Source organism: Loxodonta africana, chromosome 2 (assembly GCF_030014295.1).
Source record: "Loxodonta africana isolate mLoxAfr1 chromosome 2, mLoxAfr1.hap2, whole genome shotgun sequence".
Taxonomy (NCBI): domain Eukaryota; kingdom Metazoa; phylum Chordata; class Mammalia; order Proboscidea; family Elephantidae; genus Loxodonta; species Loxodonta africana.
In genome coordinates this window covers 63066529-63089004 of record NC_087343.1, presented here as the reverse complement: position 1 = coordinate 63089004, position 22476 = coordinate 63066529, and the positions used below count along the sequence as shown (strand labels likewise).

The following is a 22476-nucleotide window of genomic DNA, read 5'->3' as shown; positions in this document are numbered from 1 at the left end:
TCAGGCCAGCCTTTCTCACAGCACATCTCACAGGGGCCCAGTTGGTCCATGGACAGCTGAGATCATTTGGCCAAGACAGTTCCTGAGTAACTGTTGGAACTAGGAAAGGAATCTAAGTCTTTTGGCTCCAAATCAAATAGTCTTTCAGAGACCCCATGTTGACATAACATCTCAGATTCCAGAAAAAATTTTAATATAATTTCTCTACCTTCAGATTATAAGGTCCTTATGGGTGTGTTTAAAATGCTACTCTCAGGAAGAAGGTTTCTGTCACTAGTGCTAAGCACTATTGATGTTACAAGTTGCAAACTGGCCACTAAAACTCACAGACTTATTTTATTTGACCCATAAAATGCTTAACATTTTTTTGAATTAGTTGCCAACATTTTAAAAGCAAGATTTTTGCATTAAAAAACCAAAATGTGGGGATTCTTCAAAAAAAAATCTGAAGGTCTGGCAAGACTAAAACTAGCATTCCCACATGGCAACCATCTGCTGGGCCCTCTGCAGTCCCCATCCACTGCCCCCTCAGTCCCTACCAACCACATCATTCATTTACTTACATTGTCTGTCCAGCTCCTCTAGGCATTTTAGTGAGTGACCCGTTTTATGTGTTCAACTGGTAAGCCTATAGTGCCCTCAGGAAACTCACATGTGCATGGAAAAATGTCTTACAAAATGGATACATAACACAGAAGTCATACTTTAACTTGCCGTGTGATTTACTTACTTTGCACTGACAGCATTGAAGTAGAGAGAGAGTTTTTATTATAAAGGAGGAAGAAAAGAGAAGAAGGAAGTAGAACTAACATTTACTAAGCTAGCTGATTTAGTATTCCTTACTTCAGTGTTTTCAAACTTATTGATGGATTGCAAAATCAACTTTGTTGTGTTAGGTGGTGTCGAGTTGGTTCTAACTCCTAACGACCCTATGAACAACAGAATAAAACACTCCCCAGTCCTGCGCCATTCTCGTAATCATTGCTATACTTGAGCCCATCGTTGCAGCCACTATATCAATCCATCTCCTTAAGGGTCTTCCTCTCTTTCACTGACCCCCTACTTTACCAAGCCCAATGTCTTTCTCTAAGTACTGATCCCTTCTGATAGCATTCTAAGGAGCATTCTGGCTGTACTCCTCCCAAGACAGATTTGTTCACTCTTCTGGCGGTCCGTGGTATATTCAATATTCTTTGCCAACACCATAATTCAAAGGCATCAATTTGCATGCATATGAGGTGACTGAAAATACCATGGCTTGGGTCAGGTTCACCTTAGTCCTCAAAGTGAAATCCACTTAGTGGGTCATAATCAGTAATTTTTTTTTTTAATTAAATAGAATAGGAACATCAGAGTGAATCAGACATAGTAAGAGAAATATTTCATATAAGTTCTGCTTCAATTATCTGTATTGTTGTTAGGTGCTGTTAAGTTGATTCCGACTCATAACAACCCCACGTGACAGAGTAGAACTGCTACATAGGGTTTTCTAGGCTATAGTCTTTACAGGAGCAGATCGGCAGATGTTTCTCCCATAGAGCCAGTGGTGGGTTCAAAATACCAACCTTTCAGTTAGCAGCCTAGTGCTTAACCATTGTGTAACCAGGGATCCTTCAATTATTTATACATATATATAAACCAAAAACCAAACCCAGTGCTGTCAAGTCGATTCCAACTCATAGCGACCCTATAGGACAGAGTAGAACTGCCCCATAGAGTATCCAAGGAGCACCTGGTGGATTTGAACTGCCGACCCTTTGGTTAGCAGCTGTAGCACTTAACCACTACACCACCAGGGTTTCCTTATACATATGTGTATATACACACGCACACACAACACACACTGATCAATTACATGTAGAGTTACTTTGCATTTTCCATTGCATACATAAAATTCTTTTTTATTAGTTTCACTTAGACTTAAACATATGGTTTGTTAAACAAAGACTAAAGAAATATTTACCATGACTGTTATATGTAACACAGGGGAGTTGCTTTTAAGAGGAGTCCACCTCCCTCCTTATTTAAAACAAATATAGTTGTCAAGATATTCCTGTATGTATTTTTTATACTACTAGTAAGCACTCATACCTCTTCAAAAACCAGCACTATTAACAATAATATTCATCACACCTCCCTCCCACTTTGAATAAGTAAACTGTGTGTCATACAGTCAACTTTATTTCTTACTGCTGTTCACTATCAAAAACCTTTCAAAGGCACTCCGTCATCTCAATTAATCCTCCCAAAAACCCTGTATGGGTAGAGTCTGGGACTTCAGGAGAAGAAGGCAGTCACCACAGGAGTTGAAGTTCCCCATAATTTTTACTTGTTGAGAGAACTCAAAGAATACCAAAAAGGAATGGCCTTGTTAGCTGGGACCTTGAAGCTGAAGAAGAAAGGATACTTTCAAGGTGGGCGGGTATAGTTACTGGGCCTCCCTGCCTGCTTGGTTGTTAGTCATTGTTAGATCATTTCATTTTATGAAAAAACAAAAAACATACAGACTGAAATTAGAATGTGGACCTACATATCTAGAAACTTCTCCAGTGTTTAGATTGCTAACAAAAATTACTATGAATAGAATAAATAATTCCAGTAGGATAGTGGGTATATGAAACATTGTGGTATTAACAAAATGACAAAATTCATAAAGCTTAAGGTTGTGCTTCAAGAGTTTAAGATACATAATACTGTTTAAAGAAAAATGCTGTTCCCAGAAGGACACAGTATAAGTAATTTTAGTGGTTCTCAAACGTGTCTTAGCTCAACGACCCTTCTACTCACATTAATGCCTTAATTAAATACCACAATGCAAAATGCCCACACCTTCAATAACTCTAGCTAGTAAATATACCCAGGTGATCTGTAAATATATATACGTACACCTATTATGGTTTTTATTTTATTTTTGTTGTTGAGACTATACACAGCAGAACATTTACCAGTTCAACGGTTTCTACATGTACCATTTATTGACATTCACCCATTATGTTATTAGACAACGGGAAGGAAAATGGTATGCAATTGATTTTTTCTCTTATTAAGTAATCCAGGCATAAACTTGGATTACTTAAAATTTGGATTTATAAGATCAGGGCATGGCAAAAGTATCCAGATTGTTATGGAATAATAAATGTTTCAAAAAACTAATTTTAAGAACAGAAAATGTAAATGGCATGCTTTATGCATCTTAACGCATAAACTACAGTTGAAATTGTGTAAAGTAGCAGGTACAATGAATTCTGCTGCTAATTGTTTTACTTTTCAGAGAGGTATGGGTGCTGGCTACTACTGGTATCAAAAATATGTACAGGATTATTTTGAAAAGTGTATTTAAAATGAAGTGGGAGGAGATGGACTGCTGTTAAAAGCAGCTTTCCTATGTCACATGTAACAAAATCAAACCCATTGCCTTATAGGCGATTCCAACTCATAGAGACACTATAGGACACAGTAGAACTGCCCCGTAGGATTTCCAAGGAGTGGCTGGTGGATTCAAATTGCCACCCTTTTGGTTAGCAGCTGAGCTCTTAACCACTGTGCCATCAGGGCTCCACATATAACAGACTTGATATATATTTACAAATTTTTAATAAGCCATGCATTTGAATTTGAGTGCAACCAATTAAAAAGATAGGCATATGGGTATGTGATTTTGAAATTAAGGTTAGTCTTAAAATTTAAATAAAATGTGAAAAATGGCCTGGATACGGGTGAAGGGGAACCATCTATGGGATATAATTTTAGCCCTATTTTACAAAAGAGAATACTGAGGTATAGAGAAGTTAATAATTTGCACCAGTTTGCTATACCATTGCTAAATTGCAGAGCTAGGATTTGAACCTAGGTCTCTCTGTCCCCAATGCCATGCTCTTTCTATTGCTCATAACTGTCATTGTAGGCCACTATAATGGATACCTCCAGAATGCTTGGCTTATTTCTGTGCTTCAGGACTACTGCAATGTGCTCTTTATCTTCCTTCTTCCCTCATCTATCTTCCTGGGCTACCACTCACTTACCCAATTCCCACAATATCCATTAGCTCAAGGCCATACATTTCAGTATTCAACTCTATTCCCCTTCTCCTCCTTCAAAGGAGCCGTACTCCACCCAGGCTATTTACCGCCCACACTTTCGATCCTTATCCAGGCCTCCAGATGTTTCTATCACCTGAAAGAATGCCAGCTGACTCTTCGCTCCCATAGCCATTCAAACTCCCAACTTCATTGAAGTCGTACATCCAGGTTCACCTTCCTTCTGGAACCCTGCACACTTAGCTACAGTCCATACCTCTTTCTCTGAATGATTTATATGCCACCGTATACAATTTTCAAGGCAGTGGCTGATCATGTATCTGAGTTACTCAGCAGGATATTATAAGTTCCTGCCCAGGCCCAGGCCATTGAATCTTTCATGGTCTTATATTTCACAGCAACTAGTGCATCAGACAGTCTCAGTAAATATGTGTGGATTTGATGACTGCACTTTCTGAAAAGAAAGAGAAAGAAAGGAAGGAATGGAAGAGGAAGCCCATTTTCTGGCCATTTCTCAACAGCATAAGAAGGCATGATGAGAGGAAATAAGATGGCCTTGGTAGAGATTTCAAACATGGGAAGCTACAGAACACATGTACTGTGTTTATGTTTTAGACTCTCCTAAAATGGATGTTGTTGCTCTTGTGTGCTGTCAGGTTGATTCCAACTCATAGCCACCCTGTAGAATCGAGTAGAACTGCCCTATAGGATTTCCTAGGCTGTAATCCTCACGGGAGTGGATAGCCAGTTCTTTTCTCCCGTGAAGTGGCTGGTAGGTTCGAACTACCAACCTTTCAGTTACCACCTAAGCACTTGTCATAGATTGAATTGTGTCCCCCCAAAATGTGTGTCAACTTAGCTAAGCCATGATACCCAGTAATGAGTGATTGTCCACCATTTTGTCTTCTGATGTGATTTTCTTCTGTGTTGTAAATCTCTATGATGTTAACAGGGCAGGATTAAAGGCAGATGGGTTAATGAAGTAGGACTCAATCTACAAGGTTAGGTTGTATTTTGAATAATCTCTTTAGAGATATAAAAGAGAGAAGCGAGCAGAGAGACGGGGAACCTCATACTGCCAAGAAAGCAGTACCAGGGGCAGAGTGTGTTCTTTGGACCCAGGGCCCCTGCGCCTGAGAAGCTCCTTGATAGGGGAAGATTGATGACAAGGACATTCCCACAGAGCCGACAGAGAGAAAAAGCCTTCCCCTGGAGCTGGCACCCTGAATTCAGGATTCTAGCCTCCTAGACTATGAGAGAATAAATTTCTCTTTGTTAAAGCCATCTACTTGAGGTATTTCTGTTAAAGCAGCACTAGATAACTAAGACAGCACTTAACCACTGTGCCACCAGGGTATAGGACAAAGTTTTCCAAAGTAGCTGCAAGAGATAATAGTTGTTATAAAAAAAAAAAAAAAAAAAAAAACACTCTAGAATAGAATAAGTTTAGGTAATACTTGTTTAACAACATTAAATGTGTCTTTTTGCTGTAGACCTTCTACTTTTTGTTAGGTTCATGTCCATTACAAATCACTGAGAATAGGCCACATATGTAGTATTTCCCAAACTTATTTGACCAAAGAACTCTTTTGGTGAGGAGAATCGTGTAGGAATAGAGTTCTTTGGTGCATTCTTTGGCAAATATTTGGGAAAGGTCCTTCCAGAAACCTCATATAGTAGGTGTTCCTCTATTATTAACCAATGACATATCCTGTACTTATTTTTTATACACTGACTTCGGATAATTTCATGTGGTCTTGTGAACCCTACCATAGATCTCGGATTCTTCACTCACATTCACCCCAGTCTGACTGAGACTAGGAAGACCCCAGTGGTCATGGTCCCCAGGCCTTCTGTTAGCCCAAGACAGGAAGCATTCCCAAAGCCAACTCTTCAGACAGGGATTGGGCTGGACAATGGGATAGAAAGTGATACCGATGAGGAGTGAGCTTCTTGGATCAAGTAGATACATGAGACTATGTTGGCATCTCTTGTCTAGAGTGGAGATGGGAGGGCCGGAGGGAGTCAGAAGCTGGCTTAATGGACTAGAAAAGAGAGAGTGGAGGGAAGCAGTGTACTGTCTCATTAGGGGGAGAGCAATTTGGAGTATATAGCAAGGTGTATATAAATTTTTGTATGAGAGACTGACTTGATTTTGTAAACTTTAACTTAAAACACAATAAAAATTAAAAAAAAAAAAAAAAAGAATTTACCCTTCTAAGGCTCTGTTCATAGCCTGTATAAAGGGGCCTCATCTTTCTTTGAAAATCGTGTGTGTGTGCGCGCAGGCACACACATGCATGCATATGTGTTTTCTTAACCCAGATTTCACTTCCTTTAAATAGAATGAATATCTCCCTGGCACTTCTCCTTAGACATCCCATAGCAAGAAAGGAGTAGATATTAAGCAGGAACTTATGAGAAAGAAGAAGAAAAAAAAAAGAGGGGAGAGGGGAGAATAAAGAATCAGTTGGGAACACTGATTCTGAAAAAAATATTTTGGGGCAGTATTTCATTAAAACCATTACCTTCTCTTTCCCATTCAGGAAGGAGTTCTTAACCTGGAGTCCTTGGTGACTTTAGGGAGGTCAGTGAACACTGTAAAAAGTTTTGATCATATGCACTTAAGTTCAGTTGTCTGGAGAGAGAGAATATATAACTTGCATCCGATTCTCAAAAGCTTTAATGTTGTTGTTTCGTGCCATCGAGTCAATTCTAATTCATATCAACTCCCAAAAGGATTAAGAAGCACTGTTTTAAGGTGTCTTTTTAAGTGTAAGGTATCAGAAATTACACCTACCATCAATGTCCCCTTTATGGGAAATCACTTAAGCAAGTACTCCTGCCAAGTCAAAAGTCAGAAAAAAGATCAGGGGCTAGGGAAGACAATGTGTTCTAGAAAAAGTAGTGAGCGATGAATCAAATTTATAGTGAAAACAAACACATGATAGCATGTGACTGGGAATCATAATATAAAGATTAGGAAAGTATTCTTAAGGCAGAAAAGTCATGTTCTAAGGAAAATCTTAGTAAAAGTCTAGAATTAAAAATCTAAATTATTAACAAAAAGGAAAAACCAGCAGAGCATGTATATGTGTGTGGGATCTAGGGACAGGGAAGCAGATATAGGCAGGATGATGGGGAATGTAATGATAAAAACACAAAATAATGCCATGAGGACAGAATGAGTATTATGTAACTTTGTTGTATAGGCAGAATAATATAGGTTTAATTACTCTTCTCCCAAGAAAGTTGATCCAACCAAATGCAGAAATTATCGAACAATATCATTAATATCACACACAAGTAAAATTTTGCTGAAAATCATTCAAAAGCAACTACAGCAGCATATCGACAGGGAACAGCCGGAAATTCAAGCCAAATTCAGAAGAGGATGTAGAACCAGGGATATCATGGCTGATGTCAGATTGATCCTGGCTAAAAGCAGAGAATAACAGAAAGATATTTACCTGTGTATCATTGCCTATGCAAAGGCATTCAACTGTGTGGATCATAACAAATTATGGATAACACTGCGAAGAATGAGAATTCCAGAATGCTTAGTTGTGCCTATAAGGAAACTGTATGTAGATCAAGAGGCAGCTGTTCAACAGATACTGCATGATTTAAAGTCAGGAAAGGTATGTGTCAGGGTTATATCCTTTCACCATACTTCTTCAATCTGCATACTGAACAAATAATCCGAGAAGGTGGACTATATGAAGAAGAACGTGGCATCGGGATTAAAGGAAGCCTCATTAATAACCTGTGATATGCAGATGACACAACCTTGCTTGCTTAAAGTGAAGAGGACTTGAAGTACTTACTGATGAAGATCAAAGACTGCAGCCTTCAGTATGGATTACACCTTAACATAAAAAAAAAAAAAAAAAAAGATCCTCACAACTGGACCAATAAGCAACATCATGATAAATGGGGAAAAGATTAAACTGTCAAGGATTTCATTTTACTTGGATCCACAATCAACACACGTGGAAGCGGCAGTCAGGAAATCAAGAGACGCATTGCATTGGGCAAATTTGCTACAAAAGACCTCTTTAAGGTGTTGAAAAACCAAGATGTCACCTTGAAGGGTAAGGTGTGCCTGACCCAAGCCATGATGTTTTCAATCACCTCACATGAACGTGAAAGCTAGATGATGAATAAGGAAGTCCAAAGAAGAATTGATGCCTTTGAATTATGGTGTTGGCAAAGAATATTGAATACACCGTGGACTGCCAAAAGAATGAAAAAATCTGTCTTGAAAGAAGTAAAACCAGAATGTTGCTTAGAAGCAAGGATGCCAAAACTGCATCTCACATACTTTGGACATGTTATCAGAAGGGATCAGTTCCTGGAGAAGGACATCATTCTTGGTAAAGTAGAGTGCCAACAAAAAAGACAAAGACCCTCGACAAGATGGATTGACACAGTGGCTGCAACAATGGGCTCAAGTATAGCAATGATTGTGAGGATGGCACACGACTGGGCAGTGTTTTGTTCTGTTGTACATGGGGCTGCTATGAGTTGAAACCAACTTGACGGAACCTAACAGCAACAATTGCACTATTAAAAACAAAAAAGTGGTCACTACAGATTAGCTGAGGTTAGAGCAGCGAGAGTAGATAGGAGATTTGGCTCTTGTCCTCATTTTAGTTTGCATGGGGAACCCATTTTCCTCAGCTTATCTGGATGGGATGTGGTCTTTAGTTCATTCACCTGTATTCTCATACTTCATACCTGTCTAGTGTGGATTTTCTATTTTAATTTCACCTTATTTTGTAAAGAACCTACTATGTATATATTACAACATTTGTTGTTGTGATTCTAATATTAATATTTCACTTCACTAAGACACCATGGTGTGCTTAACCATTGCTCCTGGCAGTGTTAGCCCCTGATACTCTTAAAAGGGAGAGTAAGAGCAGAGTTTGAAAGCAAGAGATTGAGAACATGAAATAGACAGAGATAAATACATCTAGAGAAGCACACCTAGGGCAGCATTACTGCTTGAATCATTCCTGGAAAGAAGTTTTCTTATTGTTAGAAAATAAGCATACTTTTTGATTATCCACTAACACAACCAATATTAGATAAGTGCTTGTAAATGTCAAGAACTGTCCTAGACACTTACAGAAAGGCCTAGACACAAATAGAAAAGAGATACAAGTAAAGCCATAAAGACAGAAGCCAGCAAATTTTATACAGATGGAAGTATTAAATGAAAAAGGTAGCCTTAGATGGGATAGTGAATAAAAGAGTTTGGAAAAGTGTTGAAAGTCTAGTTGAACAAAAGGCTTATATGAACCCAAAAAGTGTGATGTTAATACAATAAGCAGGAATGAGTTTATGTAGCAAGTTCTTAAGCTAACACATTGAAAACAAGGTTTAAGGAAGATTCTTCTTTTTTCTAACTTTAAAAATATTTTTATTGTTGTAAAAAATATAGATAATACAACATTTGCCATTTAAGCATTTGTCACTTGTATATTTTAATAAACTCAGTTACATCAATCATGCTGTGTAACCATCACCAATATCCATTGGCATATTTTCTATCCCCATAAACAGGGCTTAAGGAAGATTATTTTGACCTTATAAACAGGCCTGGGGTGGGAAAAACTAGGTCTAGGGAGAAATGGGAATTTGACTGAAGGTGGCAGTTATAGATTTTAAGAAGAAATTGGTAAATCATTTGGTAAAGTATTAGAGGGGAAGATGGATTGGGGAGGGTGGAGATAAGCAGAGATGGTGTAGATATACCTTAAGCTTTCCTATTTATCAGTATCATTTTTTTCTCAGAAGATTCTGACTTCAAGTAAAAAATATCCACACCTGATATATAACTGACCTAAGCTCATGCAATTCCAGACTCCTGTTACTGGGTGGGATCTTTGAAGACATTTAGTCAATTCAAGAATTCCCTCTATAATAATAACTGACTTGACCCTACCCAGGTTAACCATTAGTGAGCAACCTTAAAACCAACACCCCACCCAGAAAACAGTATCAGAGATCACAGAAAAAATGAATATTAAGCTGGACAGGCACCAGGGATCATCGATTCAAACTCCTTTTTTTTTTTAATAAGGAATGCTTTGTGCAGTAATTGACAAAGATAAATATCGAAGCACAGTGGCAAACCTGGAGGTTGATTATTTGTTAGGGCAAACACAGATTTCCCCCTTCTGCCCCTGAGAATAAAATGATTCCTAAGGTTATACGTGGGCATATGTAAATAACATATACAATTCTAATATTTTTATTCAGTCTTCTTGCAAAATGTTTATTGTTATTTTACTGAAACTTCTTTCCAGACAAAAGCTTCCTTACTGGAATTCTTTGAAACCTTCTTCAGTCTTGTGTTCTTGAAATGTGAGAATGGAATGAAAACTTAGCCCAAACTTCTGTGGTCTGTCTTGAATATTAATGGTCATGCTCTTTTGTTGAAATTCTCCTCTTTCTTTACTCCTGAGAGGTTCTCCTCCTTTCTGGTGGCTTTTTCTCCCAACTCAGGTATTGCCTACGATTTTCTTCTATCTCTCTTTTCTCCTTATCCCACATTTTCTTTGAACTGCCTTCTCTCCCATTGTTTCAACTACCGAATACAAGTTCATGTCTTCCAGTTATTTGCTCCCAATCATGCCATCACATATCTGTTTTGGAATAGTTGAGGTATAAAGAAATGAGTGAATGACTACAATCTCCAACCTAGACTTTGTTCCAGAGCATCATATATTCAACTATCTGTTGTTCCCACGGAAGTGTTCCTCTGGCATCTCTAATCATCTTTTCCAGAACAAGCTCACCATATTTTCTCCATCCACCCATCAACCTGGTATAAGCCAGAATCCTCAGAAGTGTCTGTGATCTATCTTCTCTGTCACTCTTTTCATCCAAAACTCAAGCTTTTCCTGTTGGTTCTAACTTGTTAGCAGCTCTCGAATATTTTTTTTTTTTTTCCTCGAATATAGCCACTTCCCTCTTTTTCAGGCCCTCATCATCTCTCTCGCCCATCCTTCAATAGCCTCCTAACTACACTTTGTCCTTCCTTTAATCCTTGTTTCATACTATTCCCAGAGTAATCTTTCCAAAAAGTCAATCTGACCACCTGACTTACTATCCTAGAACATTTTTAATGGCTCCTTCAGAAGGTACATAAACTTTTGAAGTAGTATACAAAGTTCTCCATGACTACTTTCCCACCTTTATCTTTGTCCATTGCCTGGCCCAAACTTTGCATCATATCTGCTTGTAACTACTTGACTGGCCAGTGCTCTCCAATCGGCATGCAATAGCACATGCAACAGTTTGCCCTCTGTCTCAGATGTGACCTCTTGTTCTTCACCTGGTTAACTCTTCAACCCATCCTTCAAGATTCAGATCTAATATTCCTTCTTTCAGAAAACTTTTCCGGATCTTCCCCAGGCTGTGGTAGAGGGTAGACGAGATGACTTGTGGAATGGCATCAAGGACATCATACATGAAAAAACTAAGAGGTTATGAAAACGATAGGAAAAAAAGAAAAGACGAAAGTGGATGTCAGAAGAGACTCTGAAAGTTGCTATTGAGAATAGAGTAGCTAAAGCAAAATGAAAAAATGATGAAGTAAAAGAACTGAACAGGAGATTTCAAAGGGCAGCTCAAGAAGACAAAGTAAAGTATTGTAATGACATATGCAAAGACCTGGAGATAGAAAACCAAAAGGGACCACGCCCTGCATTTCTCCAGCTGAAAGCACTGAAGGAAAAAATTCAAGCCTTGAGTTGTAACATAGGAAAAATATTAAACAACTCAGGAAGCATCAAAAGAAGGTGGAAGGAATACACAGAGTCACTATACCCAGAAGAATTGGTGACATTCAACCATTTCAGGAGGTAGCATATGATCAGGAACCAATGGTACTGATGAAGAAGTCCAAGCTACACTGAAGGCATTGGCGAAAAACAAGGCTCCAGGACTTGAGGGAATACCAATTGCGATGTTTCAGCAAACAGATGCAGCACTGGAAGGGCTCACTTGCCTATGCCAAGAAATTCAGAAAACAGCTACCTGGCCAACTGACTGGAAGAGACCCATATTTATGCCAATTCCCAAGAAAGGTGATCCAACTGAATGTGGAAATTATCGAACAATATCATTAATATCATAAGTAAAATTTTGCTGAAGATCATTCAAAAGGGGCTACAGCAGTATATCCACAGGGAACTGCCAGAAATTCAAGCCAGATTCAGAAGATGAGGTGGACCATGGATATCATTGCTGATGTCAGATGGATCCTGGCTGAAAGCAGAGAATGCCAGAAAGATGTTTACCTGTGTTTTTTTTTTTTTTTTTTGACTGTGCAAAGGCATTTGACTGTGTGGACCATAACAAATTATGGCTAACATTGCAAAGAATGGGAATTACAGAACACTTAATTGTGTTCACGAGGAACCTGTACATAGATTAAGAGGTAGTCATTCGAACAGAACAAGGGGATACTGAGTAGTTTAAAGTCAGGAAAGGTGTGTTTTAGGGTTGTATCCTTTCACCATACTTATTCAATCCGTATGCTGAACAAATAATCCAAGAAGCTGGACTATACGAAGGAGAACAGGGCTTCAAGGTTGAAGGAAGACTCATTAGCAACCTGTATTATGGAGATGACACAACCTTGCTTGCCGAAAGTGAAGGGGACTTGAAGCACTTACTGATGGAGATCAAAGACTGCAGCCTTCAGTATGGATCACACCTTAACATAAAGAAAACAAAGATCCTCACAACTGGACCGATGAGCAACATCATGATAAACAGAGAAAAGATTGAAATTGTCAAGGATTTCATTTTACTTGAACCCTCAATCAACACGCATGGAAGCAGCAGTCAGGAAATCAGAGGACACATTGCATTGGGCAAATCTGCTGCAAAAGACCCTTTCAAGGTGTTAAAAAGCAAAGATGTCACTTTGAGGACTAAGGTGCTCCTGACCCAAGCCATGGTGTTTTCATTCACCTCATATGCATGTGAAAGCTGGACAATGAATAAGGAAGACAAAGAATTGACTCTTTTGAAATGTGGTGTTGGAGAAGAATATTGAATATGCCATGGACTGCCAAAAGAATGAACAAATCTGTCTTGGAAGAAGTACAACCAGAATGTTCCCTAGAAGCAAGGATAATGAGACTATATTTCATATACTTTGGACATGTTGTCAGGAGGGATCAGTCCCTGGAGAAAGGCATCAGGCTTGGTAAAGCAGAGAATCAGTGAAGAAGAGGAAGACCCTCAACGAGATATACTGACACAATGGTAGCAACAATGAGCTTAAGCATAGCAATAATTGTGAGCATGGCACAGGACTGGGCAGTTTCATTGTGGTGCACATGGGGTTGACATGAGTCTGAATTGATTCAATGGCACCAAACAACAACAATGACAACAAGGATTGTATATAATCGCATGGAGACTGGAAGCTTCTTCTACTCCTCCAGTTTCCTTCAAGGAATAATATTGCTTACAGTTTTACATATGTCATGTGAAGTCCACAACCCAGGTGTCTGACTGAAGTTTTCTCAAACTCCAATTCCTTGGACAGACGTCCTCCCTATTCTTGCACTGAGTTCCAAAAGCTTTCCCCTCTTTCTCGGCCCTCTACTCTCGAGTGTCAGCTCAGGTAGACATTTCTGCCTGGGCTAATCAGGCCTCAAAGCTCAGTCTCTTCACTGAATTAAAAAAACAAAAAAACTCTTTACTTCAGCATTTTGTAGTTCAGTAACTTCATTGAAGATGTGAAGAGGGGACTTACAAGGTGGAGTTACACTGTAGACCAAGCTGTCTCCTCTTTCTTGCAGACATGCGCACACACTTTATTTCCTCTGCAGAGACCAGCATATACTTCCCCTTTCTTATGCAGAGATCAAGAACAGTTCCACCCAAAAAGGGGCTCCTCAAAGTCTCACCTGTTTTCATGATTAGCCATCCTATGAAACTCTTTCTGTCGGCAGGCTCCCCCTGAAACAAATTCCAGTGAATACAGTTTTATCCACCTCATTATCATTATAGATAGTATGATTAAAATTTCAGTGACTTACACATTATGGTTTTTAAGTACAAGAAGCCTATCCCTTCTCAGGTCACACTGGACAGTCCTATTCATGGTTGACCTATCATGGGAACATATTTTCTTATGTAGGATTTTAATAGTGAGATTGCCATAGAAAAGAATAAATACCAGAGCAGCGAAGGTTCTAGAAATTATTTAATTTTAATAATAATATGGCCAAAGCAATGGTCTCACTGACCTCAGCCTTGCCTTCTTCAGCCCCATTTATTGCACAGTCCTAGAATTTTCCATCTAAAATAAAATCAGAGCCCATATCATGCAGCCCTCTGAACCACTGGGCGGCTCCTCTTCTTGAAGATACAGTCCAAAGGCCCTACCTGTGGATACCTTTACATGACTTCCATGGCCATTGAATAGGGATTTCTCCAACTTCTTTTCCCCGATCCAGGCTCTGCTGATGATAGTGCCTTTCTTTGTATACACATACACATATCTTGATCAGAGGTCCATGTGTTTGCTCATATGTTTTCTCTTAACAATCCTTCCCACCCTTTCGGTTTACCTCCTATTTCATTCTTTAGTACTCAGTTTTGAGATCTCTCCTCTCCCTCTCAGGAAGCCTTCTCCCCACTTCACCTCTGCTCCAGTCTGATTAAATGCCCCTCTTTTTGTTCTCCCATAGACCATGTGCCTCCTTTTTTCAGAGTGCTTTCTACAGGATGTTGTTGTTAGGTGTGGTTGCTTTGATTTGACTCGTAGAGACCCCATGTGACAGAGTACAACTGCCCCATAGGGACTTCTTGTCTGTAATCTTTACGGGAACAGATCACCAGGTCTTTCTCACATGAAGCCACTGGGTGGGTTTGAACCTCCTGCCTTTTGGTTAGCAGCCAAGCACTTAACCATTGCACTACCAGGGCTTTTTCTGCAGTCAAAAACCTGTTGCTATCGAGTCAATTCTGACTCATAGTGACCCTATGGAACAAAGCAGAACTGCCCCATAGGGTTTCCAAGGAGCAGCTGGTGGATTAGAACTGCTGACCTTTTGGTTCGCAGCTGAGCTCTTAACCACTACGCCAGCAGGGCTCCTTCTACAGTGTAAAAAAAAAAAAAAAAAGACTGAAATACTCTCCTGAACTGGATTCTAGGCACTCCTTGAGATAAAAGACACTCACTCTTTTAGTCATCTCATTTCTACAGACTCTAGTAAAAGTGCATGACATGTAGTTAGTGCTGAATAAATGTTCGTTGAATTACTGATGGAACTAGAAATCGGTGAAATCCAATCTAGTGTTTATTTCATTAAAAAAAAAATTCTATCACAACATTAGGCTGCCCTGTGTGGGTGAGTGGGGGGTATTTGTTGATAATTGGGAGATAAAAGGAAAGAAAAATCTCACAAAATTAAGTACATCCTCCCTTTGAAGGTTTTTTGAAGTACTAAGTGTTATTTTATATATTTCATAAGATTTTTAAATACTTCAGAACAAGAACTTGAAGCCTGAGATATACTTGGAAATTAGAGCAGCTTACCTGGCAAGCTCTGCTTAAACCTGTTATGTGTACACATTGAAAGCAAGTCCAATGCCTTCGTGTATTTCCCATAAGATAAAATGTATAGAGGGAAAAAAGTAAGCCAGGAAAGTTAGAGCTAAACTGCACAAAATCTTTTACTGTAATGAACTCTGAGAGTGACTAGCTCAAAGAAATTACAAAGTGAAATAGAATCATTTATCTCTAGCTCTACCCACTTCAGACACTATCAACTCCTTCCTTAGGAACATAGAGAATTTTGGAGACGGAAGAGAAGCATTGGTTAGTAAAACATATATTTAAGTATTTGCTCTTAGGAACTGTTGAGCGAAATATTTTGATTTAAAATAAAAAATATGAATCAGCTGTCATAGTTTTGTTTTTGTTTTAAAATGAAGTTTAAAAAAAAGGAGCCCTGGTGCCCCAAAGTTAAATGCTCAGCTGCTAACCAAAAGCTTAGTGGTGCAAGCCCGTTCAGAGGCTCTGCAGGAGAAAGACCTGGCTAGCTGCCTGTGGGACAATTACAGCCTGGGAAACCCTGTGGGGCAGCTCTACTCTGTCACATAGGGTCGCTAGGAGTAGGAATCAACTCTACAGCACCTAGAAACAGCAATAAATGTCAAAACTAAATGATATGTTTCTGGACTTGTTCTTTTCATTTACACAAATAAGCCTGTCTAGGAATTACGAACCTATACAGATCGTTAGTTCCTCAAGTGTTGGCAAAGAAACCAACATCCAGAGAAGTCTTATGTTCGTGTATAGTGAATCCTTTTACCTCAATGGTTAGCAACACTGTAAGTTGTGGGTAAGTATAAATGGTTGAGCATCTCAGAAGAAAATGACCTCAACCTCTAGCTAACAGCTGTGGCTCTTGAGGGTATTGCCTTTTTCCTTTTTAAAGAGAAGCTGCTGCTTCAGCATCTTCTCCTGGCGCCCTTGGCACAGTTTCAGGCCATGTGTCAGGGGAACCCTTGAGTGCATCACGATGACGGAAGCCAACTGCTGGCCAGGGAGAGCTGAGGACTATTTATTCACAGAGGATCCTGAGAAGAACCACAGGTGTGACATAGCTGAAGGGTCCCTTGAAGAAAACCAATGCAACTGTAGGAGGGGACTTCCAAAGGCTCAAGTTTATTTCTCAGTTGCTGTTCTGTAGTCTTCTCCTAGCTTTTATGGAGTTAAGCGAAGAGTTTTTGCTTTGAAGTTTTTCCTCTCATTAGTTCCTTGCCTTAGCAAGATTTCAGACAGTTAAATATGGCGAAAACTGTGAGAGCCGAAACTCAATGGGACTATCTTGTTTTTCTGGGTCTCTCAAATTTTCCACCTTTGACAGGGTCCAGCCTTACCATTATTCTATCACCCTCTATTAGTGGAAAATAGTTGTGTTTCCTTCTCTAACAGGTTACCTCCTTACACAGGTCCTGGCTTTCACAGGTTTTATTGTAGAAGAGTTTTACTATATTTTTAAGCAGTGATTTTTACTCGTGGCGGGGGGGGGATAGTATTTTATTAATGAATGCAATATGTGTTCTTGGTAAAAATCCAAAATTAATCTGGCTCATTGTTTTTGTCCTGCTAGTGGTCGATGACATTTACGTGTGTTGTTTGGTGTGGTGACTCAATTTCCTGCAGAATAGCTGGCAACCCCACATGGAGGCTTTTTCAGTAGGGATGAAAAGGTCAGTTACTCGATGTCTTAGAACATTTGGGGTTGAAATTCCTGAAAGTTAAGCTTTAATAATGACCCTGAAAAACTGTGGCTAGCCATATTACCTATTAACCTAGGAATTTAGAAAAAGTAGTATTCTCAGCTGTATGCTAATACCAACAATAATTCTTTATTTGAGCAACAGTTTTATGGAACGAACTGTCCTTGACTCTGTTGTCAGTAATTATTTTCTTACTTACCGGTATGTGGATGTGTTCTGAGTCATTTTTCCCACCATTCTCCAGATCCATACAGAATATGTTATAGTTTAAAATATATTTACAAAACACAGTATGTTTATACCCAAATGTTCATTGTCAAAGTAGCTAATCCATGATTTGGGCATAAAATGAATCTTGTGAAGTAAAGTTGCCCCTCTTGTCGCTATACTACCGTCTTAAGAGAAAATGCTGTGTTTGACTGCATAATGTCTTGAAGCATTAACCTGAAACTTTCTGAAACAGTATTTCCACACTAAAAAATCAACACCGAAATATAATATGTGTTGCCACATCCTGTTAGGTTATGGGCCTGTATTTGTACTTCTGACTTCTAAAAAGCTTTGAGCAGTTGGTAAAGATGAGGAGGGGGTTTACTTACTTTCTGAGAAGTCCCCTAGGGCTCAGATTTTGGCAGAATTGGAGTACAGGGGTGAAGAAAAAGGAAAACAAAAGTCATAGCGGTGCAGAAAGGGGACTGGTGGTTTCAGGATATAACCACCAACTGGTAAGATGGTGGTGAAGAGATTCCAGACACAATGGTTATACATCTTTAACCTACTGGACAACTCACATGACCTAAAATAAGTTAATTGCCTCTTAAAATTTCCTCCAACCCTATCTTATATAGTAGAGAGAGGAAAAAAGAAAAGAAGAAAGAAAGAATAGAAACTTCCCCTCAAAAACAAAAATCTCAACATATGGTAGATGTACTACCATCACAACTAGGTAACGTTATACTATCATATGGAAAGTATTAAGTAAAATGAAAATGGTTATGTTAGGGTCATAGACTTAATTACTGTTTGTGATCTTTAGGGAATGGGATTACAAGGAACTTCCTATGTTATGTCTTTATGTAAAATGTTTCCATTTTTATAACAAGCATGTTATATTTTTATATTCTTATAATCAAGAAAAGGCTATACAGATAAAATATTTTATACTACTTAAAATTATTTTTAATGTTTTTCCTTTTGTCAATAAAGAAAATTTCCAATCTTTCACATTACTTCACATGATTTAAAGAGTTGTTTTTTCATCTAAAGTATGTGTTTACAGAGTTTGGTGCAGAAAAAAAAAGACTAGCATAAAAGAGGCAAATTTTAACTTAGAGTTCCCAAAATAAATAGCTAACAGTTCAAGAATCCTTGATAACAACTAGCCATGTGGAATATGTAACAAGCACTTTGAAATACTTTAAGTTTTACAAATTTTATGTAGAAATCTGTCTGGAAAATCCCTGAAGCCTAAAATTCAGTCTACGACATGTTTTGTTGTGCCACTTATCACTTATGTAGTCTAAATTTCAAGGGCAGAAATTATTCTCTGCCAATACCTGTTGATGTGAAGACAAAGAAAAGGGATCCCAACAACTTCACATAAGCTTTTCAATGTATTCTTTCTAATTGTCTATAACGAAGTTCTGTGAAATGGCTTTTAGGAATTTGGATTTCCCACCTTATCCACAAACTAAGGTGATGAAATTCTCCTACAACTTCTCAGTTTATAAAGAGGTGCCTCGGTCCCCTAGATCAGCTTTTGCAAACAGAACTGACTTCCATATGATGCTTTTGGATGTAGTTTTTTCATTTGCACACATTAGTAGTTTATTCTGCGAATGGTGGGTAGAAACACCCTTCTAGACCTGCTGCCTTGGCTCCACAAGACCGTGCTGGTCTCTGATTAGCAATTTCACAGATGAAAGGCGCACATACGCAGAACATGTACAAATTGTCCATACATGTGTTGCATTCGTGTTACTGTTCCTTTAAGATGACTCTTAGGCAGTTTTGGATATGAAAATACAACGTACCGTCAAATCTGTGAATTCTAAAGCATTTCGACCCCACAACATTGTGTTTTCGTTTGCTAGTTTTTGTTCACCCCCAAAATTAGAAGTCTGGTACTTAGCAGGAGCTAGGCTTTACTGAGAGTCTGATCTGCATAAAATGCTTTTATTCCCAGAATCACCCTACCCACCTTGGAGGAGGTAAACCCTAAACCCTCAGAAACTAGCAGGTTGCTCGGGTCCTAAATAATCTTCTCTGTGCCGCCGTCAGGCTGTCCCAGGAAACCTAGCTGGAAACAGCGGGTGTTGGAGACAATGAGTGAGTTTTGGCAGTAGGGGCAAGCCGGGCAACCTGGGAGGGGCAGCGGCTCGGCTGAAAGCGCGGGATCCCCGCGGGCCAGGTACGCGGCCACGCGTGCGTGCGCGCCGAGGGCAGCCAAAGCCCCGCGGCGGGCGCGACCCCGGGCGGCGCGACCCCGGGCAGCGGGCGCTCCACGCCGGGTTTTCCGCCGCTCCCCTCGCGCAGACACACACCAGACCCACAGACACACACGCTCGCGCCCGCGCCTCCCCGGCTCCGCTTCAAAGCGAACGGCGCCTGGCTGCGCCGGGCAATGCCACTGCGAGGCGGCGGGGCAGCCGGGGGCTGAGGCTGCAGGGAGGGTCGCTGCGGGTGGCCGGGACAGGCTTTTGCAATTCTGAATTGTTTTTGTAAGGAGGTTGAGGCGGAGCCAGGCAGCGTCGAGTGCTGTGAGGGGCGTGAGGGGGAGTGTTCCCGGAAAGCCGCGGCGATGGAGCCGCGTTGCGCCCGCCGCCAGAGGACTTGAGAAAGAAAACAGGAAACGTGGTGGCCGCTTACCCGGCCGCGGCTGATTCATTCGCTTGAAGCGCCGCGCGGATGCTCTGCCGGCGGGTGGGCGCGGAGCGAGTGGGGACGCGGTCTGGGGCCGGAGACCGAGGAGATAAGATGTGGACCAGCGGCTCCCTCTGCGGGGCGGGCACCGAGGCGCGCGCGCCACCCTTTTCGCCATCCCCCAAAGCTGGGCGCCAGGACTAGGACTCAGCCCCTTCGCACCGTTTACAAGTCGCACTGTGGTTTTTCTGTCCTTATCCCGGTGTAAAAGTTGGCTGGCTGCACTTTTCGCGCCCTCCCTGAAGGCCGAACTGAGACGCCAAGCTGGAGAGACCGTGCTTTTCCGAGGCCGGTCGCCCCGCGAGCAGAGCCTCGGCCCCCCTCCCAGTGCCGGGCTCGGCAATATGAAGGAGCAGCCCTCATGTGCGGGCACCGGGCATCCGAGCATGGCGGGGTACGGCAGGATGGCCCCCTTTGAACTCGCTGTGGGCCCCGTGAAGCGCTTGCGAACTGAGCCCCCCTTTCCCTCTTTCTTCGCAGAGGAGGCCTACCAAAAACTGGCCAGCGAGACCCTGGAGGAGCTGGACTGGTGTCTGGACCAGCTAGAGACCCTGCAGACCAGGCACTCTGTCAGTGAAATGGCCTCCAACAAGGTAAGCCCGTCTCCGCTGTCACCAAGTTCCCTAGGCTACTGATTCCCACGCTAGGGAAGCGAGCGGTCTCCGTGGTCCAGGGAAATGCATACAAATGCTTGTCACACTTATTGCATATTGGCTGTCCTTCCTTGGAGGGAGGTTCCCATTCACGAACGTGTCTCCCCTCTTTCATTCATTACAGGTAAATTAAACATTTTCCAAAAGCAACTTAGACGTAGTTTGCAGTACCCCCGAAGACATAGTGGTTGGTTTTTTAGGGGGTTCCTAAGTGACACTTTGCCCTTGCCGCAGAAACCCAGTAGAGTCCATTAGCATTGCGTATTTAAAGGTATTCTTAAGATTCCCATTTGGAAATTAGAACTGCTGATGGCTTGGAAGTCACCACTTACCACACTTAAACTCGGAAGAGTTCACGGAACTTGCAACCTCAAACCTCATTTATTAGTCGTCAGGGTAACCTGTAGGAGCTGAGCCTTTATGTGTGCAGTTGTCAGTGCACGGCCACAGGGCTCATCAAGAAAGTCAAAAGCTTCATTATGATCATCACCTTTGTTTCTGGGAGAGAAAGTCTGGTTTTCGGAGGTCATTTACTTGGAAAGGTGTCTCGACCAGACATTCGTGCCTTATGTGCTTGAGTGCTGGTCTTAGTTGCTAATGGAACTTTGGTGATTGAGCAGTAACCTTCCGCTGAGACAGCCTTAAAATAGCCTGGAACCAAGGTACAGTGTATTCAGTTTTGCTGTATTTTGGGGAATTCCTGTTCTTTTTGTCTTTAGTTATGTAAGGTAATAATTTGGGTTCAGTATTTTATGTTTTTAATGACTGTTTGACCGAGAGAGAGAGGAAAGGAGGCATGCGCATGTCGGATGCAGATGGCTGAGGAATTCAGCCAGTAAGGGCTGGTAACTTTTTGTTTGTTTGGCTCTTCCTAGAGATACTTAAGGCATTTTGGCCACCTATGTACAAGGTCATTTGCTGTTTATCTATATGCACATGTATTTCAGTGAGTGATTTTTCTTTTTTAGCTTACTGTAGTTTTCATCCCACCTGTTTTTTTTTTTCCTTATGCTGTTTTTTAATGATTCCGCTTGATTGTCTTAATTTGTAACATTGCTTATATAGATAGCATTATCTATGAAAATGATGAAATGCTGGCTTCAAGTAAACACACTAAAAGGGGCTCCCCTGGCCTGCGGGCAGTTCTCCTTGGTCTACTCTAAAGTATCCACATGCACACTGATGATCCAATCGGTGTTTTTTTATCATTTGGGCCTCATTTCTAAATTTGGCAGAGCTCTTCATCAAAGTGACCCAGTATTGCGCTCTTACCAGTACTTTCGTACACTCCCCCCCCCCGCCCACCACCTCCCCAGCCTGTGGTATCAGGAGCCATTGTTCTCATTTAGCAGCAAACTCTTTGGCACTGATGAGTTTTATAAAACAACGAAGTTTTTTTTTTTCCATAGTTTGATTCACAGTAGCAGTAGTTTTACAGTGTCCTAAGTAAGTTCTGCAGTGGACCTGAGTTCTTAATTCTGTTGACTGGGTTAATTCTGTGTAGCAGAAAGAAAGGCCAGAACCTGAAGGCACCTGAAGAGATGTGCAAGCCTTTGCTTATGTTTTCAAGTCGG

At 40.7% G+C, this 22476-nt stretch overlaps 1 protein-coding gene across 11 annotated transcripts in view; it reads left to right on the top strand.

The window, feature by feature from the left end:
• Positions 1–22476, top strand: part of PDE4D (phosphodiesterase 4D) — a 1416439-nt gene that overhangs the window by 1340546 nt on the left and 53417 nt on the right. For 9 of the 11 annotated variants that reach the window (XM_023545478.2, XM_023545476.2, XM_023545477.2 and 6 more), the window contains one exon: positions 20730–20842. In XM_023545478.2, coding sequence (XP_023401246.1) covers positions 20730–20842 — 113 coding nt within the window. The other 2 variants (XM_023545481.2, XM_023545482.2) reach the window with 2 other exon arrangements.